The 27,496-nt window shown below is 37.1% G+C and overlaps 1 protein-coding gene across 1 annotated transcript in view; it reads left to right on the plus strand.

The window, feature by feature from the left end:
- Positions 1–27,496, plus strand: part of INTS2 (integrator complex subunit 2) — a 50,510-nt gene that overhangs the window by 12,383 nt on the left and 10,631 nt on the right. Inside the window, exons 8-17 of the mRNA XM_060134283.1 lie at positions 283–408; positions 4,929–5,000; positions 5,088–5,202; positions 7,459–7,527; positions 10,087–10,221; positions 11,576–11,752; positions 13,131–13,239; positions 22,346–22,450; positions 24,623–24,787; positions 25,823–26,024. Of these exons, the coding sequence (XP_059990266.1) occupies positions 283–408; positions 4,929–5,000; positions 5,088–5,202; positions 7,459–7,527; positions 10,087–10,221; positions 11,576–11,752; positions 13,131–13,239; positions 22,346–22,450; positions 24,623–24,787; positions 25,823–26,024 (1,275 nt within the window). The remainder of the gene's footprint in view (positions 1–282; positions 409–4,928; positions 5,001–5,087; positions 5,203–7,458; positions 7,528–10,086; positions 10,222–11,575; positions 11,753–13,130; positions 13,240–22,345; positions 22,451–24,622; positions 24,788–25,822; positions 26,025–27,496) is intronic.

Here is a 27,496-nt window from a genome sequence, read left to right on the forward strand (position 1 = left end):
TTGATTATTAAGATCTTGATGCAGTTTCAGCTTGCATCGTTATTTTTATGGTCCCACACTACTGTGCAAAGTAGGGACTACCTGTATTTGTGTCTGAGGAAAAACACTGGTTGTGAATTCAACAGTTTTGCTTTTGACGTCTTAAGATATTAAAGATTTTATAAATAGTGAGGTACATTATAAAGCTCAAGATTTGTATCTGAAAGGTTAAACTGTTGAGACGTCCCTTCTTCCTTCTCTCATCTGAAAAAAGCAAAACCTAATAATGTATTCCTTTTTTAGACCAACTGAGGAAGAAGCTGAGCAATTACTGCAGTTGATGACAAGCCGTCCTCCTGCCACACCAGCTGGGGTTCGCTTTGTTTCACTTTCCTTTTGTATGCTCCTGGCCTTTTCTACACTTGTCAGGTACCCAACTATATAATTGTACTATTTTCTCAAGGTCTGCTTTTGTTTATTTATTAAAACACATGTATAAAATTAATTAGGAGCTTACTACAAAATGGTCTAAGATAGGGACATTGGTATTATTTAATAAAGGGATATCAGTAGCATCTCTTGTATGCCAGTTATTTTATTTGTCTTTATCAAAGTTTCATGTACACATTGTTTAAAGGAGTCAAAAGAGTTCTTCAAGATTTGAGGCAAATTGTAGTCCTTATTCCCCCCTCTCCCTGTTTCCCCTTCCCTAGAAGCAGCTTCTTTCAGTTCTTTCAGCTGATTCTTTTGGTTTTTACTACCACATCTTTATTAACATGTTTGTATTCGCTACATCCTGATTTTTTGTTTTAGGAGTATTTGTTGACTTCCCACTATGAGAATAAGGAATTAGTTCTCTCTTTTCTCTCTGTCCTCAACATATCTACACATCCTTTCTATCTTCCCATTCTCCCAGTACAGTTATTATTTTGCTTTGACCAATACATAGTTGTTTATGTTACACTATTGGAAGCTCAACCAAGCAGTAGATGATTACTTTTCTTTTGCAAAACTTGTTTCTCCATTAATAATTATCCTGTGTTTTTGTTCTTTGTTTTTCATTTGCTCTGTATTTTGTGTGCTTACATTAATGCGATCTCAAACTCTCTGCCAATCTAAACCTCCTCTCAAGATGTTCAGACTCATTAGATATTCTGCCAGTTTCATTTTCTTGAGGAAATCTCTCCTGGAACATTTTGACCTCCCATCTGAACTGGCTACCTCTGTACCTGGTACACAGCTCTCATCTGGGAATTGCTCTTCACTATTATTTTGGGGACTTGCTTCAGCTGTCCTTTGTTGGGTCTTCTGTTTCCTGCATCTTATGTCTCCATCTTTTTACTTTTTTCTTTTATTTACTTATTGAGTTATTTATTTGGCTGTGCCAGGTCTTAGTTGAGGCACTCGGGATCTTCCTTGTGGCATGCGGTATCTTTAGTTGCAGCATGTGGGATCTTTAGTTGTGGCATGTGAGATCTTTTATTTGCAGCATATGGGATCTAGTTCCCTGACCAGGGATCGAACTGGGCCCCCTGCATTGGGAGCATGGAGTCTTAACCACCGGATTACCAGGGAAGTCCCTCCATCTTTTTAAATTTCCTCCCTCATTTTGCTTCTTTAGAATGGGTATGTGAGAGGTGAATTATTTTAAGACTGGGTATGTCTGAAAATGTCTTTATTCTGCTTTGACACTTGATTGATAGTTTGATGGGGTATAGAATTCTAAGTTGGAAATAATTCCCTTTGAGGATTTTGAAAGTCTTGCTCTATTGTCCTCTAACTTCCAATGTTACTGTTGAGAAATCTGATGACATTCTGATTCCTGGTCCTTTTTGTGGCTTGTTCTTTTTAAATATGGAGTCATGTAGGATTAGCCTTTTGTCCCTAGGGTTTTTTGTTTTGTTTTGTTTTGTTTTGTTTTTGCGGTACGCGGGCCCCTCACTGTTGTGGCCTCTCCTGTTGTGGAGCAACAGGCTCCGCACGCGCAGGCTCAGCAGCCATGGCTCACAGGCCCAGCCGCTCCGTGACATGTGGGATCCTCCCGGACCGGGGCACGAACCCGTGTCCCCTGCATCGGCAGGTGGACTCTCAACCACTGTGCCACCAGGGAAGCCCTGTCCCTAGGGTTTTGAAATTTCTGGATGATATGCCTTTGTATGGGTCTGTTTTGTCTTTCATCTTAGGTTTTTTTTTTTTTTTTTTTTTTTTTGGCCACGCCACATGGCTTGTGGGATCTTAGTTCCCCGACCAGGGTCGAACCCAGGGCCCTGACAGTGAGAGCTCTGAGTCCTAACCACTGGACCTCCAGGGAATGCCCTTATCCTAGGTATTTAGTTAGCCTTTTTAACCTGGGAACTCACAGTGTTCAGTTCTAGGAAATTTTCTTGAACTAGTTTGTTGGTAATGTCTACCACATGGGTTTTCTCTGTTTGAAACCTCCTCTTATTTGCATATTGGACTTCCTAAAATTATCATCTTATTTTCTTATTCTTTCTTATTTTCCTTATCTTTGTCTTGTTCTGCATTTTAAAAAACAGCTTTATTGAAACACAATTTACATACCATAAAATTCACCCATTTTAAAGTGTACAACTTAATAAACAATATAATAGTTTTTAGTATATTTACAAAATCATGCAGCCATTACCACAATGTAATTTTAGAACATTTCAGTCACCTCAGAAAGACACTGCCTATACTGCCTTTTAGGATTTGTTCTCAACCTTGTCCTCTAATCCTATTTAGTGTTTAATTTCTAAGAGCTCTTTTTTATTCTGATCTTTTTTTTTTTTTGCGGTACGTGGGCCTCTCACCGCTGTGGCCTCTCCCACTGCGGGGCACAGGCTCTGGACGCGCAGGCCCAGCGGCCATGGCCCATGGGCCCAGCTGCTCCGTGGCACGTGGGATCCTCCCGGACCGGGGCACGAACCCGCGTCCCCTGCATCGGCAGGCGGACTCCCAACCACTGCGCCACCAGGGAAGCCCTGTTTCTTTTTTATACTGTCTACTGCTTCATCGTGGCATGGTTTCTCTGATATTAATCAAAATGATTGAAGGGGTTTTACTTATTCTGTTTCTTTTCTCTAAGTTTCTTTTTTTCTGCCTTTTTTTGTTCTATATTTTTCAAGTTAGAAGCTTTTTTTCAAGTTTGGTAATTCTTGATTGTCTGTTCATATTTAAGAGTGGGAAACTAAAAAGCAGGTTAGAACTTCTGAATGCATAGATGGGAAACTCTTGGGCTTTTCAGAGTCTTAGAGAAGACTATTGTCTTGCTTGGGGAGTGGAGGCCTATAAATAAAGTGAGGGTTAAGGGCTGGGATGTCTCAGACTGCAGTATAAGCATTCACATAATTCTTCTACTTTCAGAAAGGTGCTCTAGATATCCCTGATTGTCCGTCAGTTCAGAGACACCCTCTTTTACTATATCCAGAGAATAGATCTCTAGTCTCCTCTCTACTGGGGGATGGGTATTCATCTAGGTGTGTAGAATGGAGGTGATTTGGAGGTCTACTGCTCATATAGACTGTCTATATTTAGTTTCTGTCTTCATTCTCACTCCCAGAACTGCCTGGAGTTGTCAGTTTCTGAGGCCTTTGGGGATTCTGTGGTGTAAGTGGTAGATTGGTTTTCCCACCTGTCAGTTTAGTATTCTGCTTTCTCGGGTCTGCTAAGTCAGTTGTCACTCATCTGTATTGGCTCTGTCTTCCAATATTTTGTGTTGTTGTCCCTCATCATCATCCTATGCATTTATGCCTTTTAAGAAAATCCCTTTAATGTAGTTTGAATTGTGTGTTTCAGGAAGGTATGAAATTAAGTACGTGAAATGAAGTACTTTCTTTTCTCTTTACCTGAAGTAGTTCCTTGCTTTTTTAAAAAATTTATTTTATTAAATTATAATTGATTTACAATGTTGTGTTAGTTTCTGGTGTATAGCAAAGTGATTCAGTTTTATATATATATATAAAACCTGAAGTAATTTCTAAGCATTGTCTCTAATCCTCATTACTTCTGTAAGGTGGGTATTTTTATCTTTATATTATACATAGGAAAGCTAAAGTTCAAAAAGATTATTTAAATTTCTTGTTCAGGGTCACACTAACAGTGATTAGCAGAGATGGGATTCCCACTCCGATCTGGCAGGCTCTAAAGCTGTAATCTTTCTACTACATAACACTGTCTTTTATTAGTGGAATGATTTAGGTGTGGTTGAGAGTGACCTTTTTAATTTTCTTAGCTTTGGGTAGCAGGCTTTGTAGTTGCTTTTCGTTTTACCTGTTTACACTGCAATGAAGTAGAAGGAGATCAATGAAAATTATTATTTTTTTTTTTAAATTATTTTTAAAAATCATAATTATTCCCTTTAAACAAGTCATTCTTGTTGGTGTGTTTTTATAACCATTTTTCATATCTGATGAGCCCCTGCCTGTTTCTTTTTACTTTTTGAATAGTGATCACTTTTTTCTCTGTCATTTTGAGTTCTGCTCAAAATGCTTCTATAAACTAAATTTCATTTTCCAGGTAAAAGATGGTCTGAGTTATTACTGTCCTTGTACTCAGTTTGTGACTTTTTGATGATTAAGTTTTAACACTAGATTTTTTTCTATATGAAATAAGTATCAGCTGTTAGTATGTACAGTTATCCTAACATTTTAATCCCAAAGGACCTTTGTTTTTCCAAGGAATGTGAGGACGTTTACTCTCTCCAACCTTCAAATGCAGTAACTGAGACTTTGAGAGGGTTTGACTGTTCATATTCATAGAGAAAAGTAAAGGTTCTCATTCTTCTTTTGTAGAACTGCTTCATATCTCAATGACAATTAATGGCCAATTCAACAAGCCATTATTTTGAGGAAAAAATAATTTCTATCAAAAATAATTCCAGAATGATGTTTTATTCTTATGCTAATATATCTGACTTAAACCAGTGACTTCTGATATGTTTTATATAGTACGCCTGAACAGGAGCAGCTAATGGTAGTGTGGCTAAGTTGGATGATAAAAGAAGAAGCTTATTTTGAAAGGTAAGACGACTTTTTGTTTCAGTTAGCTAAGTAAGTTTTTCTTATCCCTTTCTTTGGAAATTCATATTTTCTTTTCTGTTTCAACAGTACTTCAGGCGTCTCTGCTTCTTTTGGGGAGATGTTATTGTTGGTTGCTATGTACTTCCATAGCAACCAACTTAGTGCTATCATTGACTTGGTCTGTTCTACTTTGGGGATGAAGGTAATTTCTTTTTATCTTCTTTCTAAAGACGGTGTTTCTAAGCTGGACATTTTCTTGTAATGTTAAGTAAATAGATTGTTTTCATTTTGAAATAATTTTAGTTGTTTAATAGTTTGAAACTATCAAGAGCTCTTAGGAAAAAATACATTATGAAAACACTATTCACAAGAATAATAGGTGTTCTATGTAGAAAACTTAGAAAACACAATAAAGAAGGGAAAGATACAATTCCATGTTCAGAGATATCAGGTACTGTTAATAGTCTGGTATCTGTTCTTTCTTTAAATTGATATACATATTTTGTAATTTTAATGAATTTACCAATATATGATAAGTACTTCCTCATATCCATAAATATTCTAATACAATATAATATTTTTTTTTTTTTTTTTTTTTTTTTTTGTGGTACGTGGGCCTCTCACTGTTGTGGCTTCTCCCGTTGCGGAGCACAGGCTCCGGACGCGCAGGCTCAGTGGCCATGGTTTACGGGCCCAGCCGCTCCGCGGCATGTGGGATCTTCCCGGACTGGGGCACAAACCCGTGTCCTCTGCATCGGCAGGCAGACTCTCAACCACTACGCCACCAGGGAAGCCCTAATTTTTAATGGCTGCATTGTAGTTCATCATATGGACCAATCATGATATTCTTAATGGATCTTTTCTTATTTGCCGCGTAGATTTTCCAGTTTCTGAATAATGCTTAGATGAATATCCTTATGTATGTAAATATACGCACAGGCACTCATACATGTATATCTTCAAACACTTTTTGGATTATTAGGATGAAGTTCTAGAAAGCAGTACTAAGTAAAAGTATGGTGATGTTAAGCTGTTTAATGTGTATTGCCATATTATCTTCCAGAGAGATTATACCAGTTTAACTGTTCTCATTAGTGAATGAGAGTGCCTATTTTCCTAAACTCTCACCATCACTGGGCATTACCATTCTTTTTAATCTTTGCAAATATGGTGAAAAATCGTCTTACTTATTTTGCATTTCTTTGATTACTAGTAAAACTATGGTTATTATTTTTTATAGTTACAGTTTATATAGAAGTTTTTTTGGGTAGTTTTAAAAAATCTATGTGTTTTAGATGGTTTATTTCTTTTGTGAAAGGCTTATTGATGTCCCAGTTTTTCTATAGGGATTTTTATTGATTTATTTTTCCTTTTAGTGATTCAGAAGGGCTCTTTATATGTAAATGATATGCTCTTATGCCTTATATAGCATATTGGGTTGGCCAAAAAGTTCCTTTGGGATTTTCTATAACATCTTATGGAAAAACCCAAAGGAACTTTTTGGCCAACCCAATATTTCATTGATTTCAAGACATATTTTACCCAATATTGAAACTGGGATTCATTTCACAGTTGATGTGTAATGTTAATATGGTAGTGTTTCACCTCTTTTTTTCTTGAAAAGCTACTATTAAATCTGTGGTGCATCTTATAATCCTTATTGTCTTTAAAAGTGGAGAAGTACAGGGCTTCCCTGGTGACACAGTGGTTGAGAGTCCGCCTGCCGATGCAGGAGACACGGTTCGTGCCCTGGTCCGGGAAGATCCCACATGCTGCGGAGCGGCTGGGCCCGTGAGCCATGGCCACTGAGCTTGCGCGTCCGGAGCCTGTGCTCCGCAACGGGAGAGGCCACAACAGTGAGAGGCCTGCGTACCGCAAAAAAAAAAAAAAAAAGAAGTGGAGAAGTACAATATAATATGTCGCAGTTGATTTTTCCCAGTCTTTTTTGCCATGTGAAAATTATTATTTCCAATGTGTTCAATACATTAAATATTTTTTTTGTGGTTCTTACTTTGTTTTTCTGCTTAGAAATGTTTTTCTTTCCTTAGGTTTATAGAAACGGTCACCTATGTTTTCTTCTAGTGTTTTTGTGGCCTCATGTTTTAAATTTAAATTTTTAATACATTTGGAGTTGATTTTGGGTATGGTGTCATGTGCAAATCTTTATAGGTATTATCCAGAAAGATAGCTATCCTACCTCCATTTATTGAATAATCCACTTCTTCCTACTGACTTGAAATGCCAATAATGGTATATTTACTAAGTACTTTTATATGTTGGTTCAGTTTCTGAGGAAAACCACACTTTAATGTTGGGTTTGAGAAGCTACTTCTGAAATAGAGTATTTGAACATTAATTTTATATATCACAGTCATTTTAGATAATAAATTTACCAGAGAAAATTGTGCTTTATATATTTTATTTTCACATGCTGTTGAAATTCTTTTGGTTGTTTTAGATTGTAATTAAGCCAAGCTCCTTGAGCAGGATGAAGACTATCTTCACACAGGAAATTTTTACTGAGCAGGTACTTCTTTTAACTTTATTCTTAGGTACTTTAACTTTCTTTTACAACATTCTTTGGGGAAAAACTTGTATGTTTCAGTTTAGGAGCATTATATACTTTTTTTAATTCCTTTTTAGTTTCCAGTGATGATTTATTTAATCTTAGAAACTTCTGTAAAGAATAATCCTATTTAAAATTTACTTTTAAAGCTATTTACTACATACAAAAGCATGTAATAAATAAATTTACATATTTTGGAGACTTTGAATAGATACTTAAGAATATAGTCTTAGATATTGATGGTAGCAGTCTCACATAGGGTAATCAACTGGTATTGTCAGGAGAAAAATAATATAGAAACCTATTTAAACCTTTTCAGCTGTGAGGTGCATGTCTAACTAGATGATAAGCTAGAGTCTAAATTTCTTATTCTAGTATTTACCTGTTCTTATTTAGTTTTAGCACTTTTGTCCATGGGTAATCCTAATGATATTTTATTTTTCCAGTGATGGAGACTATTCTTTTTTTTTTTCTTTTTTAAAAATTGAATTATAGGTGATTTACAATATTGTGTTAGTTTTAGATATATAGCAAAATGATATGGTTGTACATATATATGTGTATATATCTATATTCTTTTTTTATTCTTTTCCATTATAGTTCATTACAATATATTGAATATAGTTTTCTGTGCTATACAGTAAATCCTTATTGTTTATCTGTTTTATATATGATACTGTGTATCTGTTAATCCTATACTCTCAATTTATCCCTCCCCATCCTTCCCCTTTGGTAATCATAAGTTTGTTTTCTATGTCTATGAGTCTGTTTCTATTTTGTAAATAAGTTCATTTGTACTGTTTTTCAGATTCCACATATAAGTGGTATCATACAATATTTTTCTTTCTCTAACTTACTTCACTTAGTTTGATAATCTCTAGGTCATTCCATGTTGATAAAAATGGCATTATTTCATTCTTTTTTATGGCAGAGTAATATTCCATCACACACACACACACACACACACACACACACACACACACACACCATTCATCTGTTAATGGACACTTAGGTCACTTCCATGTCTTGGCTATTGTAAATAGTGTTGCCATGAACATTGGGGTGCGTGTATCTTTTTGAATTAGGGTTTTTGTCTTTGACGGAGACTATGCTAAAATTTAAAATTAATTCCTGGGACTTCCTTGGTGGCGTGGTGGTTAAGAATCCGCCTGCCAATGCAGGGGACACAGGTTCGATCCCTGGTGCAGGAAGATCCCACGTGCTGCAGAGCAACTAAGCCCATGCACCACAGCTTCTGAGCCTGTGCTCTGGAGCCTGCAAGCCACAACTACTGAAGCCCGCGTGCCTAGAGCCCCTGCTCTGCAATTACAGAAGCCACTGCAGTGAGAAGCCCATGCACCGCAACGAAGACCCAATGCAGCCAAAAATAAATAAATTAATTAAGAAAATAAATAAAATTAGTTCCCAGGTTCATTTATCGATTTAAATCTCATAATACAAAAATATGTATATCTTAAAAAATGAAATATTTGAAAATACTCATAGATCTGTAATTCTTGCTTCTTTTTTTTTTTTTTTTGGCGGTACGTGGGCCTCTCACTGTTGTGGCCTCTCCTGTTGCAGAGCACAGGCTCCGGACGTGCAGGCTCAGCGGCCATGGCTCACGGGCCCAGCCACTCCGCGGCATGTGGGATCTTCCCTGACCGGGGCACGCGGACTCTCAACCACTGTGCCACCAGGGAAGCCCAATTCTTGCTTCTTTTAGTTTAATTAATGTTCTCGGGAATTCCCTGGCAGTCCACTGGTTAGGTCTCTGCCTTTCCACTGCCAAGGGCGTGGGTTCAATCCCTGGTCAGGGAACTAAGATCATGCAAGCTGTGTGGTGCAGCCAAAAAAAAAAAATTCTCATTCCTTTACCAAACTCTGCCTTCTCCCATCAATGCACATACACTCCCACATAACAGTCACACATAGGATGTAGGAGACTCATAAGTTATTTTTCATGTGTTTAGTTTGAACTAACTGGAAGACACCTTTGGGGAGGGTCTCTGAAAGACAGTTAGTGGTCTGTGCATGACACAGTGAGAATAACAATAAAAATTCCTGTTTATATTTATGTGATACTTTATAAGTCACATATATTTTTCCAAAGAAATTTATTTCCCTCTCGCAAAAACCTTTTGAAGCAAGTAAGACAATATTGTCTCGTTTTGTAGATGTGAAAATAGAAGATAAAATGACTTAGCTAAAGTCATTGAGTCCAGATTTTATGATTCCAAATTTTATATATTTTTTAACCTTACTCTAACCCCCATCAACATATCTGTGTTCAGAAGCAACTTTTAAAATGTAGAGAACTTTACAAATACCTAAATATTTGTATGATGCTACCTCATCACTCAAAAATAATTAAATCACGTAATAATTGGTTTTTATCATTCCTTCCTGAGGACCACATTTGTATTAAGTTTTGACAGTCTACCTGGCTAATCCTCCCTCTTTCAGAATAATTTTATATTTGGTTCTGTCATATGTATTAATACTATTTTTCCCTTTTAGGTTGTCACAGCTCATGCAGTTCGTGTCCCTGTCACCAGCAACCTGAGTGCCAACATTACTGGATTTTTGCCTATTCATTGTATTTACCAGCTTCTGAGGAGTCGTTCCTTTACAAAGCACAAAGTATCAATAAAAGTATGACCTTACATTTATATTTCAAGCTACAACCTAAGTTAGTGCTTTCTTCCCAGTTCCGTTTCAGTTTGTAGACCTTTGCTGTGGGTTTCGTGTGTGAAGTGTGTCTAGTTACTAGTCGTTTATATAGTTATAGTAATTAGGCTCTCAATTTCAGATTTTTTTTAAAAATTTTTTTTTGCGGTACGTGGGCCTCTCACTGTTGTGGCCTCTCCCATTGCGGAGCACAGGCTCCAGACGCGCAGGCTCAGCGGCCATGGCTCACGGGCCCAGCCGCTCCGTGGCATGTGGGATCTTTCCGGACCGGGGCACGAACCCGTGTCCCCTGCATCGGCAGGTGGACTCTCAACCACTGCTCCACCAGGGAAGCCCAATTTCAGATTTTTAAAACAGTATAACTGTTCAGTTATTTACAAAATGTACACTAGTACCTTTTAAATTCTCAGTAATATCGTTTAGCTATTTCGTTAAACCTTAGTAAAAATTGCCGTTTTCTGTACTTGGTTTTGTTCACCAAACTGAGAAAGTTGCTGGTTAGCCATGACCAGTATTTGTACATTTGTCATAAGGATATCTAACATCTAACTTGAACATATTTTTGATATGTTTTCAATTTGTTATGTAGTTGGCTATACCAAACGGTTAAAAGGTCCTCTAAAGAAAAGGCTGAACCCCAGGAGGTAAAAGAACTCTGGACCATTTCTAAGAGGCAATTTTATTTATAAAGAACCATGAACAATATATACATTGATATATCACATTTAATTATCCTTGTTATCATGATTTAGTGAAGTTATTTTCCACCTTGATTGTATCGTCTGCTTCTTTATATTTTTAGCAATATAATAGATAAGAATTAAGAGTCCAAATGCACACCCAGCGTATCTTCTTGGCCTCTATTTGTGTAGATAGTTAATCTCCCATAAGTGGTTGTCAGAGTCACTTTCTTAATCTGTCTGAGGGTTTGTTGTGAAGAGCTGTCCCTCTCGCTAAATTTCTTTCTGTTGTGGGGTCTTCTACAACAACACATATGGTGCTCTAAATACTGATATAGAAGGGACTTAACAGTGTTTTTCCCACTACTTGAAAACTAATAGATTAAAAACCCGAAGTCCAAACTCAAAACTCATCATTTTAGATTTATCTTCCACTTCATGGTATTCTCAACTTTAGGGTATAAAAGTATTTCCTATTTTTAAATCAAAGACAACTGTGAAACTGGATAATTAATAACTGCTAAAAGTTAATAGTTTCACTGATTCATAAATAATGTAAAATTATATGTGCTTTTAAAATTTTGCTTGCCTTTTCTTATCGCCATAATTGATTTGGTGCCTGCAACCTTCTTTTTTAGGACTGGATTTATAGACAGCTCTGTGAAACCTCCACTCCACTCCATCCTCAACTACTTCCTCTGATTGACGTGTACATAAATTCTATACTTACTCCTGCATCTAAATCTAATCCAGAAGCCACAAATCAGCCAGTCACAGAACAGGAGATACTCAATATTTTCCAAGGAGTCATTGGGGTAAAATAGTGGCTTTTCTACATTTATTAGCTTATTTTTCTTTTATTCTTTGGACTGACTCCATGTTTTTTCCCTGATTATTAGAGGAGAACAACTTCTAGGTGGTTCTGAATTTAAGATGGTATTCAGTTTTTTTAGATTACTTATAAATATTAAAAGAATGGTATTAGTTCCAAGTAGTTTGTTGAATAGGCACTTTTTGAGGAATTCTTTCAAGAGCTCCATTTTCCTTTTGTTTTTTTTTGGCTGCGCTGTGCCCCTTGCATTGGGAGTATGGAGTCTTAACAACTGGACCTCCAGGGAAGTCCCAGGAGCTCCATTTTAAAGCTTAAGGAGTGCTGTGGAAGTTGTGTGTTTACCAACGGACTACATGACATTTCCACACATTCAACCAGCTTTATTTAGTTTCCTGGGGATCTGAGATCTACCTAGACTATTAATGGAAAACTTGAAGAAAATCTTTTTTCTCCAAATATACTTAACTGTCCAATATCATTTTTAGGAATTATTTTCTTTGTGGTAATTTCAGATAATACTTGAGACTCCTGTAAAGCTTTTTGAGAAGCAGCCTGATGGGGCTGCTGTTGCCTTTTTTTCCCTATCTTCTTTTTTTTGTGGTACGTGGGCCTCTCACTATTGTGGCCTCTCCTGTTGCGGAGCACAGTCTCTGGACGTGCAGGCGCCGCGGCCATGGCTCATGGGCCCAGCTGCTCCGCGGCATGTGGGATCTTCCCGGACCGGGGCACGAACCTGTGTCCCTTGCATCGGCAGGTGGACTCTCAACCACTGTGCCACCAGGGAAGCCCTATCTTCTTTTTTTTTAAAAAAACAGTAACTTTTTAAAAATTTTATTTATTTTTGGCTGCGTTGGGTCTTTGTTGCTGCACGTGGGCTTTCTCTAGTTGCAGTGAGCGGGGGCTACCCTTCGTTGCGGTGCATGGGCTTCTCATTGCGGTGGCTTCTCTTGTTGCTGAGCACGGGCTCTAGGGCGCGCGGGCTCAGTAGTTGTGACACGTGGGCTCAGTAGTTGTGGTGCACGGGCTTAGTTGCTCCACGGCATGTAGGATTGTCCCGGACCAGGGTTCGAACCCATGTCCCCTGCATTGGCAGGTGGATTCTTAACTACCGCATCACCAGGGAAGCCCCTTCCTATCTTAAAAACTGTTAAGCATGTTGCTTTTCATCTCCCAAGCCATCTCAAATTTAACTTAGACTTCAAGTTGTCTCTTTGAGTTTAATGCGAACACAGCAACACTTCTCCCAACTTGTTCGAGCTTGGGAGCAGCAACACTGAATAATCTATTTTGAATGCTTTTGCTATCAAAAAGCACTCATGAAATTTAACAGTATTTTAAAGTATTTATAATATTACCTCCAGGGTGACAACATCCGCCTTAATCAGCGTTTCAGTATCACAGCACAGCTTTTGGTGCTTTATTATACACTGTCTTACGAAGAAGCTCTCCTAGCAAACACAAAGACTTTAGGTAAGTTGTGCATAGGCGAATGTTTCTAGTGATAGTTCATCTTATTTGCTTATATTTTGTTACTCTCTAGGCTGCTGTATGAGAAAATAAGGTCAAATATTCTAACAAGCTCCAGCATCATTCTACAGTCTTTGCAATGGAGGCATTGTGTACTCTGATGCATAAATACATGTATGTGTGGGCATATAACCACCTCTTAAGGCTCAGTGCTGCTTTTAGCAGGCTGAATTAATGGGTAACTGAATTGTTTGTATTTTAACAATTTTAGTGACCTTACTAACTAAATGTAAATTAAGAGATAAACCTAAAGGGACTGCAACTGAAATATTTTTACTTGATTTCAATCTGTGCCCTATTCTTCCTTCCATTAGTGTGAAGAGTAACAGTCTAATCAAAGCAGTAGAAAAAACTAGTAGTAGGTTTTCCTTTGCCATTGAAATTATCACTGAACTAGGCTTTCAGACTTAGCTATTTCATATAATATCAGAAGGTTAGATTTAGCATAAATGATATCAGTATAAAGTAGTACGTTTTCCTCTATTTGAAAAAGAATATTCACCTGTATTTTAGGCTTGTTAAATATATTTAGTTCCATATTTGAAACACAAAGAGTGTCATTAAAAAGTCGTAGGCATATAATGCAGGGAGAATTCTTTTAAGGGAGGTAATTTGTCATAGCTGAGTGGTTTTACTTTTTGAAAGTTATAAATTAAAGTTACTCTTCAGTGTGTGGCAGACCAGTTTCTTTTATTTTTCTGAAGTATTGTGTTTTAAGTATTCTGTGCATTTCTCAGCTGCTTTCTTTTCTGACTACAGGTGTCAGGGTTGTACAGATGATATACCACAACTGTAATTATAGTCTTTGTCATATCGGGGACAAGATGGGCTAATAATAAGCATTAGGGGGCTCCCACTTTTATCCACATGTAATGAATTCTGTTAAGGAATATGACACTTGTGATTTAATGGATAGTAGGGGAATGAGTTACGAGGAGGTATTCTGGGGAGAACTCAGACCATTAATACTGTAGCAGGGGACTAAGATACACCCTTAGTTTTTGTTTAAATTAATGTCTAGCAAAAAAAATCTTAATACAGAAAAGTACAGAGACTAGTGTAGCCAACTTTTGTGTATATACCATGCAGAATTAACAGGTCACTCAGAATTTTTTGGACTGGAAGGACCTTTAAAGATTATGTATCCCAGTCCCCAATGACATGCTCAGTTCAACCCTGGTTCGTGTGAAGCTGCTGTTCTTTATGCAATAGTCTGATGGATCTTAATTGGAAAGTTAAGGATTTTAGGTTAGGAGTACAACCCAGCCTGGATTGAGTCTTGGAAAAGGAACTGGGAGATTAGAGGAAAGTTGTTAGGTTTTTCTAAGATTCTAGGCAAGAGATGGTGGTGGTCTGGACTGGTAGCAGTGTATATGTATTTTTTTCTTTTTTGGCTGCGCTGGGTCTTCATTACTGCGCGCAGGCTTTTCTCTAGTTGTGGCGAGAGGGGACTACTCTTCGTTGTGGTGCACTGGCTTCTCATTGCGGTGGCTTCTCTTGTTGTGGAGCATGGGCTCTAGGCACGCAGGGTTCAGTAGTTGTGGCATGTGGGCTCAGTAGTTGTGGTTTGTGGGCTCTAGATCGCAGGCTCAGTAATGGTGCAGGGGCTTAGTTGCTCTGTGGCATGTGGGATCTTCCTGGACCAGGGATCGAACCGTGTCCCCTGCATTGGCAGGCAGATTCTTAACCATTGCACCACCAGGGAAGTCCCTGTATATGTATTTTGAGGGTAGAGCTGAGAGGTTTTGCTGATGGATTCATGAGGTTTGAGAGACAGGAGCCAAGGTTGATGTGGAGGCTTTTGGCCTAACCTATAAAATGGCTATGGACTGAAATAAATGAGCAGGTATGTGGGGGATCAGGAGCTCGTTTTGGATGTATGGAGTTTGAGATGTCTGATAGACTTTCAAGTGGGGATGTTATGGAAACAGTTGTAAATACTGGCCTAGAATTTAGGGGAGATACCAGCACTGAAGCTTTGAGATTCTTCAGCACATATATGGTATTTAAAATCATGACATTAAGTAAGATTACCAAACGGGAAGGTGTAGGAGGAGACTCAGGAGGATGTGTTGTCCTGGATGCCAAGGAAAGAATGTTTCAAAGAGGAGAGAGAGATCACCTGTGTAAAATGATGTTGATGGATCAAGTAAGGTTAGGACTCAGCTGATGACCGCATATAGCTTGCTGGAGGTCCTTTGACCTTTACAGTTTTATTAGTAAAGTGAACACTTGTTTTTAGGATGAAAGCCTGATTGTAGTGGATTCAAAAGAAAATTAGAGGAGATATACTGGAGACAGTGCGTACAGACAGTTCTTTTGAGGAACTGTAAAGAGAAGGAGAGAAATGAATGTGATAATTGGAGAGGAAAATGAGGTCAGGAGAGGACTTTTTTTTTTTTTCTTTTTAAGGTGAAAGAGCTAAGAGAATGTTTGTATTCTGTTGGGAGTAATCTAGTAGAGAAGGAAGGCTCATGAGAGAATCCCTGGAGGGATGTCCTTGATAAGTGAGAGGAGATGGGATGTAGAAGACAGATGGAGGGATCAACCTTTCCTTGGAGAATTTTTTCCCATAGTTCAGGAGATTTTTTTCTAGTCTAGTTTCTTATCTCCACAGGGAATAAATAATTGGAGAATATGTCACAACATGAGAGAATTTTGCTTTTCCACAGCCAAAAAAGATAAGTATTCTTCCTCAAATTTATTCCTACCTGTGAAGTTGTGTTGTAGTTTCAGTAGCTTGTTAACTGGTCTGTGGTTTTGGCCTTTATATTAAACATTATTAGCAGCCACCAGGTAGCTGTAGAAGCTCAAATATGGAATTCTGACACTTGAGATAGAGCCAAGTATTAGAATATCATAGTCATTAAAAAATGGGTTTGTATATGTACATATTTTTTCACATATGCATATTTTTGATTTGTTTTAAAATATTTATAATACATGTGTATATATTAATTTTAGTTAAATAGTGTATTGATCCAAAAGAATATGTGTAAGAAATAATAATACAATAAATCCCTGTGTAATAATACCCAATTAAAATATGAACATTACCATTATATTTCCAGTTTTTATACTTAAAAGTGTTTCCTATTTATTATATCTGAAGACTTTATTACTAGGTAAAAGTTTGTTTTTACATGCTTTTGAAGTAAAAACAATACTAATGAATATTGAACATATGAGAAACTGTTTATCTGCTCTTAAAGCAGCCAGTGGGATCCTAAACACAGTCTCACTCCTAAGTAGCTAAAAGTATTACTTGCTTAACTCTCTCCCTCAAGCTTAACTTCATTTAAAAACAGGGTCTGGCTGCCTTTTCTGCTTCTGTCCCGTTTCGTGTGAAGTTTCCTCCTTTGTCAGCAGCCGAACAAGACACATACTGTGGTATTTGGGAAACTGTAATGTTTACTGCCTCTGAATTCCTGAACTTGAAGTTTTTCTTTGCACCCGATAGTTAATTATTTTCTTCCTAGAAGAAAGTTAACTCTAACTGCCTCTATCAAAATGCAAAAACCTTTAAGCAAACACTGGCAGATGTTTTTTCTTGGCAGCTTGAAGTTTCAGTGCTGTAAAATCAAGTTTGACCAAAAAAGGTTCTAAGAGTTAAATGATTGTAGTGTAGAGTAACCGTATAAGAATTTTAAACTTATTTACCTGATTGCTTTCATATCTTAATGCAAAAGAACTGGCTTTTAAAATAAAAACATTTATTAAAAGTGTGTTTACTGGAGGAAATTGAGGAAGTGAAAAATGTACAAAGACCAAAGTAAAACCACCCATAATTCTGCTGCCCAGAGGTAATCACCATAGAATTTTGCTAGAAAACCCTTTAGTCTTTGCACATATGATAACTTTCACGAAGTTGGAATCATATGTTTTTAATCTACCCTTTTAATTTTTTACTTATTTATTTATTTTTTTGCGGTACGGGGGCCTCTCACTGTTGTGGCCTCTCCTGTTGCGGAGCACAGGCTCCGGACGCGCAGGCTCAGCGGCCATGGCTCACGGGCCCAGCCGCTCCGCGGCATGTGGGATCTTCCCAGACCGGGGCACGAACCCGTGTCCCCTGCATTGGCAGGCGGACTCTCAACCACTGCGCCACCAGGGAAGCCCCAGATTTGAATCTTTGAAAGCGACACGTTGGAAGAAAATTGGAAGTGTGATTGCTCATGTTGAATATATAAAACCAGTGATCTTCCCATAGGCCTTTCATAATTATAGTTTTGTCTTTTACTGGAAGATTAAGTATCCTTGATGTTGTATTTCACAGAGATGTTAAAGAGAAATAATTGCTTTAGGTAGGGCTTCATGGGCTGCTAGTTCTTTGATGGAATTATTAAGATGTGAACAGGATTTTGTCTTCAGTTTCATAGGTCCAGAAACTTAAATGTTGATACTTTACCCTAAGTTGATCTTGGGGACTCTAGATCTTAATAATACTGGCTAACATTTGCGTTCTTGTTATGTGCCAAACACTACTTGAAGCTCTTTACACCTGTTAACTCATGTAAACCCTCACAACAATTCTGTGAGATAGGTACTGTTGTTGTCTTTATATAACAGGTGAGAACACTGAGGCACAGGGAAGTTAAGTGACTTCCCTTAGTTGTAAGGGTTGGAACCAGGATTTGACCATCACTGGAACTTATATATATTTAATATTAATCCGTTTTTATTATTCAAAATAATCTATCTTTACTAGTGTATATTAGCATTTTGCCTAGTTATAATCAATCTATCTTAATACCATTTTATATTCCATTTTTCCTCTTTAATGTTATTTTGTACAAACAGTAATATTATTTTATATCCATCAAGATGGGCCACAGAGTTGTGGTTTCAAATTGGTTTTTAGTATTGAATTTCTTTTTCTTTTTTTTTCTTTTCTTTTTTCTCTTTTTTAGCTTTTGACGCTCTTCCCCTATTTCTTTTACCCCTCATCCCCTGTTATTTATTCTCTGTATTATTATTTCTTCTATTATTATTATTATTTCTCTGTAATTATTTCTCTGTATCTTTGAAGGTTTTTTTGTTTTTGTTTTTTTATGATTCCACATATAAAAGAGGTCATATGGTATTTGTCTTTCTCTGTCTGACTTATTTTGCTTAGCATTATGCCCTCCAGTTCCACCCATGTTGTCACAAATGGCAAAGTTTCATTCTTTTTTATGGCTGAATAACGTTCCATTGTATGTATATGTGTGTGTGTGTGTGTGTGTGTGTGTGTGTGTGTATGTGTATGTAGCTCATATTTTCTTTACCCATTCATCCATTGATGGACACTTAGATTGTTTCTATATCTTGGCTATTGTAAATAATGTGGCAGTGAACATGTGGGTATATATAATCTATTCAAGTTAGTGTTTTCATTTTCTTCAGATAAATACCTAGATGGGAAATTGCTGGATCATATGGTAGTTCTATTTTTAATTTTTCGAGTAACCTCATACTGTTTTCTTTCTTTTAATTAATTTATTTTTTATTTATTTGTTTTTGGCTGGGTTGGCTCTTCATTGCTGTGTACGGGCTTTCTCTAGTTACTGCAAGCAGGGGCTACTCTTCGTTGCGGTGTGCGGGCTTCTCATTGTGGTGGCTTCTCTTGTTGTGGAGCACGGGCTGTAGGCGTATGGGCTTTAGTAGTTGTGGCATGCAGGCTCAGTAGTTGCGGCACACGGGCCCTAGAGCGCGTGGGCTTCAGTAGTTGTGGCGTGTGGGCTCAGTAGTTGTGGTGTGTGGGCTTTAGGATGCGCGGGCTTCAGTAGTTGTGGCTCATGGACTTAGTTGTGCCACAGCATGTGGGATCTTCCCAGACCAGGAATTGAGCCCATGTCCCCTGCATTGGCAGGTGGATTTTTAACCACTACACCACCAGGGAAGTCCTTCCATACTGTTTTTTATAGTGGCTGCACCAATTTACATTCCTACCAATAGTGCACAAGTGTTTCCTTTTGTCCTTATCTTCATCAACACTTGTTTATTGTCTTTTTGATAATACTCCTTCCAACAGGTATGAGGTGATAGCTTATTGTGGTTTTGATTTCCATTTCCCCGATGATTAGTGACGTTGAGCATCTTTTCATGTACCTGTTGTACCTCTGTATGTCTTCTTTGGGAAAATGTCTATTCAGATCTTCTGCCCATTTATTAAAAATTTATTTATTTTTAATTTATTATTTATTTTTGGCTGCATTGTGTCTTCATTGCTGTGTGTGGGCTTTCTCTAGTTGCAGTGAGCGGGGGCTACTCTTCTTTGCAGTGCATGTGCTTCTCATTGTGGTGGCTTCTCTTGTTGCAGAGCATGGGCTCTAGGCGTGCAGGCTTCAGTAGTTGTGGCAGGCAGGCTCAGTAGTTGTGGCTTGCGGGCACTAGAGCGCAGGCTCAGTAGTTGTGGCGCATGGGGTTTGTTGCTCCGCAGCATGTGGGATCTTCCCAGACCAGGGATCAAACTGTGTCCCCTGCATTGGCAGGCGGATTCTTAACCACTGTGCCACCAGGGAAGTCCCCTTCTGCCCATTTTTAAATTGGATTGTTTGATTTTTTGCTCTTGAGTTATTAAATATATTTTGCATATTAGCCCCATATCAGATATATGATTTGCAAATATTTTCTCCCGTTTAGTAGGTTGCCTTTTCATTTTATTGATGGTTTCCTTTGCTGTTCTGAAGCTTTATAGTTTGCAGTAGTCCCACTTGTTTATTTTGCTTTTGTTGGTTTTGCTTTTGGTGTCAGATTCAAAAAAATCAGCCAAGACCTGTGTCCGGGAGCTTAGCACCTGTGTTTTCTTCTGAGAGTTATATGGTTTCCGGTCTTAGATTCAAGTCTTTAATCCATTTTGAGTTCATTTTTGTGTGTGGTGTAAGATAGTGGTCTAGTTTCATCTTTTTTCATGTATTTTTATCTTCAATTTCTTTCATTAATGTCTTGTAGTTTTCAATATATAGGTCTTTCACCTCCTTGATTACATTTATTCATAGGTGTTTTATTCTTTTTGATGCAGTTATAAATGGGGTTGATTTCTTTTTTTTTTTTTAACATCTGTATTGGAGTATAATTGCTTTACAGTGGTGTGTTAGTTTCTGCTCTATAACAAAGTGAATCAGCTATACGTATACATATATCCCCAAATGGGGTTGATTTCTTAATTTCTCTTTCTGATTGTTTGTTATTGGTGTATTAGAAACACAACAGATTTTTGTGTATTGATTTTATATCTTGCAACTTTACTGAATTTGTTTATTAATTTTAACAGGTTTTTTCTTTCTTTTTTTTTTATTCTTGTTACCTTTATGGAACTTTGACATCCAGAAAAGCCTCCTCAGCCCCTCATTTACCAACCAACTCTACTTTACTCTTTAGGAAATTATTTGGTTCTGGCACAAAGCCATGTACCCTAAGGTGCTCCTTAAATGCTAGCTCCCTCATCTTACTGTAGAGGTCCCAAGTATTCACCTCAGCGTTTGCATGAGAGTCACTTAAGTGAGCCGAAATACTTGTTGCTTTTATCACCTTTTTTTTTTTTTTTTTTAGTTCTAACAGTTTTTTGATAGAGTCTGTAAGGTTTTCTGTATAATACCATATCTGCAAATGGTGACAGTTTTACTTCTTCCTTTTCAATCTGGATGGTGTTGGGACCAGAATTTGACTGTCACTGGAAGCTATGTTTTATTTATTTATTTTTATTTTTAATTTTTTTGCAGTACGCGGGCCTCTCACTGCTGTGGCCTCTCCCGTTGCGGAGGCTCCGGACGTGCAGGCTCAGCGGCCATGGCCCACGGGCCCAGCCGCTCCGCGGCATGTGGGATCCTCCCAGACCCGGGCACAAACCCGTGTCCCCTGCATTGGCAGGCGGACTCTCAACCACTGTGCCACCAGGGAAGCCCTATGTTTTTTTTCAACTGTGCTTTGAGATACATTCTTACTCAGTTCATAAAAGATTTGTGTGGAAAACTGGGATGCTAATTTATTAATTTACAAGGGGGATTATATCTAACCTAGAGGTATATGGTCTGTTTAGGCAATGATTCTCAACCTTTATTCTAACACTTGCACTCATATGCTTCTTATCTTCAATAAAAATTTGTTGAGCTTTACACTGTGTGGTTTGTATTTGGAAAAGAAAAAGTATATTGGAAATGCTTTTTCAAACTATGGACACCCTGGTTGAGATGCTCATATAGTTTTGTTGTGTACAAGCAAAGTGCCTTGGAATGAGATGAGGGTGTCAGGCATATAGCATATGGTGGAGATAAGACAAAGAAAGATAGCGTTGATTTGCAAGGACCTTTACTCTGTGGGATCTGGGAATCCATGGAAGGTTTCTGAGCATGGAGCCAGAGACATGTGATCTGGCCAAATCTCAATTTAAATAAGAGGACTAGGGCAGCAGTGTGAAGGATGGATCAAAGACCAGAGAAATTGGAGTCTGGGAAATTGAGCCGTAATAGTTATTTAAATAAATGATGAGTAGGCACTGATTTAGGATAGCAGAAAAGGAACAGAAATTAAGATGGATTGGTTTAAAAAAAAAAAAAAGCATGTACTTGTTAGTTGAAGGTAGAAGTTGTGAGAGAAGGAAGTCATTCATATTTCCCAACTTTCATCAAAACGAGTCACCACTAATACATAATATGATTAATTTAAGGCTGTTGGCATCATGAAGCTTTAAGCCATGCTGGCATGACTGCATTTGGTCTTCCTAACTAGATTTGGGAGAGTCTTGACTGACTTCTCAGGTTTCGGTGTTTTTTTTGTTGTTGTTTTCTAGTGCAGGGCACTTCTGCAGGTGGCTTCTCTCACTCATGATTTTTCTTCCCCCTAGTTTCAGTTTTGGGGCATTTTCCGAGATATTGCCCTTAAGTATGTTCTTGCTTGTCCTGTGTATTCATTATTGTGGTAGTGATTCTTCATGTTTTATGAACTATATTCACAGATTAAGTGAATTAAAAGTAATTTGACATTGTGTTTGTTCCCATTTGTGTTGAAGGTTAAAATTTCTACTGTTACTGACACTGTATCTTAACATTTTTTAATCTTTGACTGACAGCTGCCATGCAAAGAAAGCCCAAATCATATTCGTCTTCTTTAATGGATCAGATTCCCATCAAATTTCTTATTCGACAGGCTCAAGGACTGCAGCAGGAGTTGGGAGGTATTTGTTTTATTTGCTTTTTACTGCTAACGTTTATTGTTTAAAAGTACCTACCGTTTATGATGTTATAAAGTGTAATAGGTGCTCAATGTTTAAAGCCCAATTCAAGAGTGAAATTCCTCTTTACCTCCCTTGCTGTCTTACTCCCTGCAAACCGCTCCTCACCCCCAAGGCCCTAGTTTCATTTTGGTGTGTAATTTCAGATATTCCTTTCTATAGGGTGAATCATATGAAATTACAGGTATTCAACTATTTTTGACCTCCAAAAATGCAGTTTCATATGGTTGAAGCTAATAGATACACAAGTAAAAAATTATTTTTTTAAGCTTTAAATGGTATTATACCCATCTCTTCTGAGATTTGCTTTTTTCTCTTTGAGTCTTGGAAATCTTATCATGTCACTTCATCTAGATCTACCTTATTGTTTTTAATTGCTCCATAACATTCCTTAGTGTGGAATTACTATAATATGTTTACTGTAAAACTGTCAAATAGAAATATAGTACTATTTTTTGAAATTCAAATTTTTTCTTAAATTAACACCTTTTTATAATGTTTGAATGTGTGGGTTGTGTTTTTTTCTTTTTGGTTTGTTTTTTTGAAGTTGGGGATTTTCTTTGTCTGTCTTTGTTACGGTTGGTTTCCAGGATGAACGGGAGCTTGCTTTCGTCATCTTTAGCCAGATGTCTGCATTTATTTTTTATATCTTTGCATTATCTCTTTCTAGAGAAATGATGTTATATTTGGCAGCTTTTGGCAACTAACATGTTTTACTGAAGAGATTATGAAGTGTAGATTAATTTACACTATTGTAAGCAGTCATTTTTGTGACTGTTTGGGAAAGTCTTGACTACACATGTACTTGTGCATTAAATTTAATACCACTTTTGATTGTTATAGTGCCTTTTCAAACAGAAGCATTTATTTTAAGCAGTTTCTATGAGAAAGGAAACAGATACTTAACCCTCTTGGGACTAAGCAGTGGTTTGATTTGATCTAAGTTGCATAATAAGGGGGTGATTGGATCTAACGTACTTTTATTACTACTGATACTCTTACTGCTAACTCTTGCAACTTTGGAGATGATGATAATTGTTTAGTAGCAGCAGCATTTATTAGGTAAATAACATAGTGACGCTTCATATGTCTAAATAGGCATTTTTACAGTATCATCATTTATTTTTCTCATTTTTAATATTACACAATAATAATAATGAGTAGTCTAACTGCTGTAAGCAAAAGATTAGAAACAAGACTTAGATTTAGTCAAAGGAAGGCTTCCCGATCCTTTTGAGCTTCCTTAACCCTTTTTAAAAGAAGACAAATGCACCCTCTTGTGGGTATCGTCAGTACTGCTTGGGTTGGGTGACAGCTGTGTGACTTTGGGAACATTAATAAGTATCTTTCAGCCTGTTTCTTCATAGTAGAATGGAGACAATATTGCTTACCTTGTAGGAATGTCAGGGTGAAATGAGGAAATGCACATAAAGTGTAAATTTAGGTACTCAAGTTGGGCAACTTTAATTTTACTCATCTGTAGCAATGATTCTCAACTGGGTTGGAGGAGAGGACATGTTCTCCTATAGAAGCCTATCAGAATTTCTTCTTTTAAAATCTTTTAAAATTTTTATTTATTTATGTTTTGGCTGTGCCGCTCAGCATGCGGGAGCCTAGTTCCCCAACCAGGGATCAAACCCGTGCCCCCTGCAGTGGAAGTGCGGCATCCTAACTACTGGACCGCCAGGGAATTACCAAGCCTATCAGAATTTCTGAGTGAGGCCTTTTTCAAACCATATATGATCTCCCTGAAATGAACATTCTTTTCCCTTCTCTTTTTCTCCTCCCCACTCAACTCTTGAACTACTGCTATGTCAAACTAATTTTCCTGATGGGAGACTTTTATGCTGGGATAGGGTGGAAGAAAGCTTGAGAACTTTTGACAAAAGTAGTGGCTTCCAGCTTCCTGTGTATCAATTCACTTGGCGATCTTTAAGCAGATTCCCTGGCTGAACTATTGAACAGAAGTTCTTAAGCTGTAGTATGCATGCATAAGAAGGGCAGATGCCTTTGGCTTGCTGTACATGAACGGGAGAAGAGAGAGGGGAAAGAAGAGAGAGAAGATTTTGATGTTTAAGAATAAAGAATCCAATTGACTTCTTTTAAATTTTCAAGGGTTGCATTCTGCTTTACTTCGTCTCCTTGCAACTAACTACCCACATTTATGCATTGTGGATGATTGGATCTGTGAAGAAGAAATCACAGGGACTGATGCCCTGTTAAGAAGAATGCTCCTGACTAGTAATGCCAAAAACCACTCTCCTAAACAACTTCAAGAAGGTATAATAAATTGGTATGCCTTTTACCCCTTTAGTAGTACACAGAGGTGTTAGGCCTGTGGAAATCTTAAAATCATGCAGAATTTTCCTGGAGATATAACAGGGTTTTGGTGAATATATTTAAAGTAATTCTCTTTGAGTTAAAGGATTTTTTACCATTTTTTTCTGACATGCTTGCATCTGTTTCCTCATAGGTTCTACGTTATATCACTAAACAGGTCATGTGGTTTTAGGAAAGTCCTAAAACTGGTCAGAAATAAGTACTGTGGAATAGAACAATGTATCTGCTGTTAATGGATAATAAGCTAGATCAGCACTTTAAAATAGAAATATGATGTGAGCCACACATGCAATTTTAAACTTTCTATATATTGCCACATTAAAAAAGTTAAAAAAAGGCAAATTTAAATAACTATTTTGTATAACCCAGTATATCTAATATATTATGATTTCATCACATAATCAGTATAAAAAGACTGTTAGATATTTTATTATTTTTTCATACTGAGTCCATGGATTTTATACTTACAGCACATCTCATTTTGGACTAGCTGCATTTCAAGTGCTCAGTAGCCAGAAGTGGTTAGTGACTATTCTATTGAAGGAGGACGGTTCTAGCTATTTTTTTGATAACAGTTGCTTACAGCCCATAAAGGGCTACCCGAAGGAAGGTGTCAAGAAGTTTGAATTTTTCAAATGAATGTTAATACCAAGAGCAATAGTTCGGTATATTTTCATGTTCCAGTCAGTTTTTTAAATCAGTGTGAATTGTTGTCTTTGGGTCACTCTCACTAATGTGATTTTTAAAATGAGGTATTTTTTGTTCTTTACGAAATAACTGCACCTTAACATGAATTTTTCTTAAGGGCCTAATTTTAAGTATACCCACAACTATGACTAGAATGGAAAGTTTTACTTTTTTTAAAGCAATATTGCTTTCTTGATTTGTTTCGCCTATAGTTTGATAGAGCAATATTACTTCCTATTTGGTAAGCTGTATAGTATTTAGATTATGACTATAAAGTTTTCCTTTTAGCATTTTCAGCTGTCCCAGTAAGTCACACACAAGTGATGCAGATTCTAGAACACTTGACTCTACTCTCTGCCAGTGAACTTATACCATATGCAGAAGTATTAACATCCAATATGAATCAGCTGTTGAATTCAGGGGTTCCGAGGCGAATTCTTCAAACGGTCAATAAACTATGGATGGTTCTTAATACTGTGATGCCTAGAAGGTAATTTCAGTGTATTGTTACATGTAATAGATAAGTGTATAGCAGTGATTGTATACAATAACTTAAACTTAAATGTTGAAAAAAATTGTTAAAAAAAACTTTTTGACAATATAAATCCTTTCTGAAGACCACTAATTAAAAGAGTTGTTATAACTTTAAGGAAAAGAATAAACTCTATCTTAAGAAACAGAGAGAAACCTTGAAGTATTTCCAACTTGGGAAATTTCTTTAAAAGGGAGTTCTCATGTAGAGTTATTTGTGGCTAATTGTGATTTAGATTACCATTGTGTCTTGCATCATTGCAGTGGCTCCAAATTTTGCTGTACATTAAAATCACCTGGAGAGCTTTTAAAACTCCTGATCCCCAAGTTGTAACCCATGCCAATTAAATCACAGTGGAACGCTGGATTTGTCTTTAGTCAAATGGGTCTCTGCTGTTCCATAGATTGCATCAAAAACACTTGGTCTGCTCTAGAAACAATACTGGGCTGGACTTACCTGAGATTCTGATTCAGTAGGTCTGGGAATATTTATACTTTTTAAGTTTGATTTTTACTTATATCAAATTAATAAATGCACGTAAGTTAAATAGTGTATAAGGTCAGCCCCCACCTTCCCATTTTAGACTATTGATCCTCAGAGACAATTATTCTTAGCTCCTTTATCTTTTAATTCTGGCATTTATGTCCCACCATGTATCTCAATCATATGCTTATAATTACTATGATTTCCTGACTTTCCAATTTAGAAATTATCTTTTGACTTCCTACAAAATCCTTCATACAAGATGAAGATTTAGCACTCTTACTTGCTTCCCCTGTGAGTCCCTCTTCTTCCATATATTCTCCCTTCCTCCATTTCTCCCAACAGTTATATCAGAATTTTTGGTTAAAGAAATATTCAGTGTGCATATTATTATGACTACATAAGTGTTATTTATGTTGATATATATGATATCCTTTGATTACAATTTCTTTCTTAAACAACTGCCCTCCTTCATACCCCACATACACACCCTGAGTTGTTTGCCTCTTTAACATTTGTTCAGGTTTTTTGTTTTCTTTGTATCAATAACCAATTCACTCTCAAACTCTATTATTGAATGGAAATTTACATTAATTGTTAACACATCAGGTAACATATTAGTAACATTTTTCCTTGGAAACCTTCCTTTCAGATCTTTCCACCCTTATGTTTCAATCTGGGACATTCACAGTAGCCATCTGGAATTGCTTTGTCTCTTGGTTTGAGTCCATGTTTTTGTCTTTCTTGATTTAGTTCCTTATTTAAGTGAGTGGAACTAACGCTCAAGTTGCTTCCTGGGAAAGATGTTTGGGAAATATTTTTTTTTTTGAGGCTTTCATATGTGAAAAGGTTTTTATTCTTCCCCTCACGTGATTGATATTAGGCTAGGTGTAGAATTCTAGCTTACTTTTCCTCTTAGCAATTTGAAAGCTTTATTCTATTGAAGT

Source organism: Lagenorhynchus albirostris, chromosome 20, assembly GCF_949774975.1.
Source record: "Lagenorhynchus albirostris chromosome 20, mLagAlb1.1, whole genome shotgun sequence".
NCBI classification, from domain to species: domain Eukaryota; kingdom Metazoa; phylum Chordata; class Mammalia; order Artiodactyla; family Delphinidae; genus Lagenorhynchus; species Lagenorhynchus albirostris.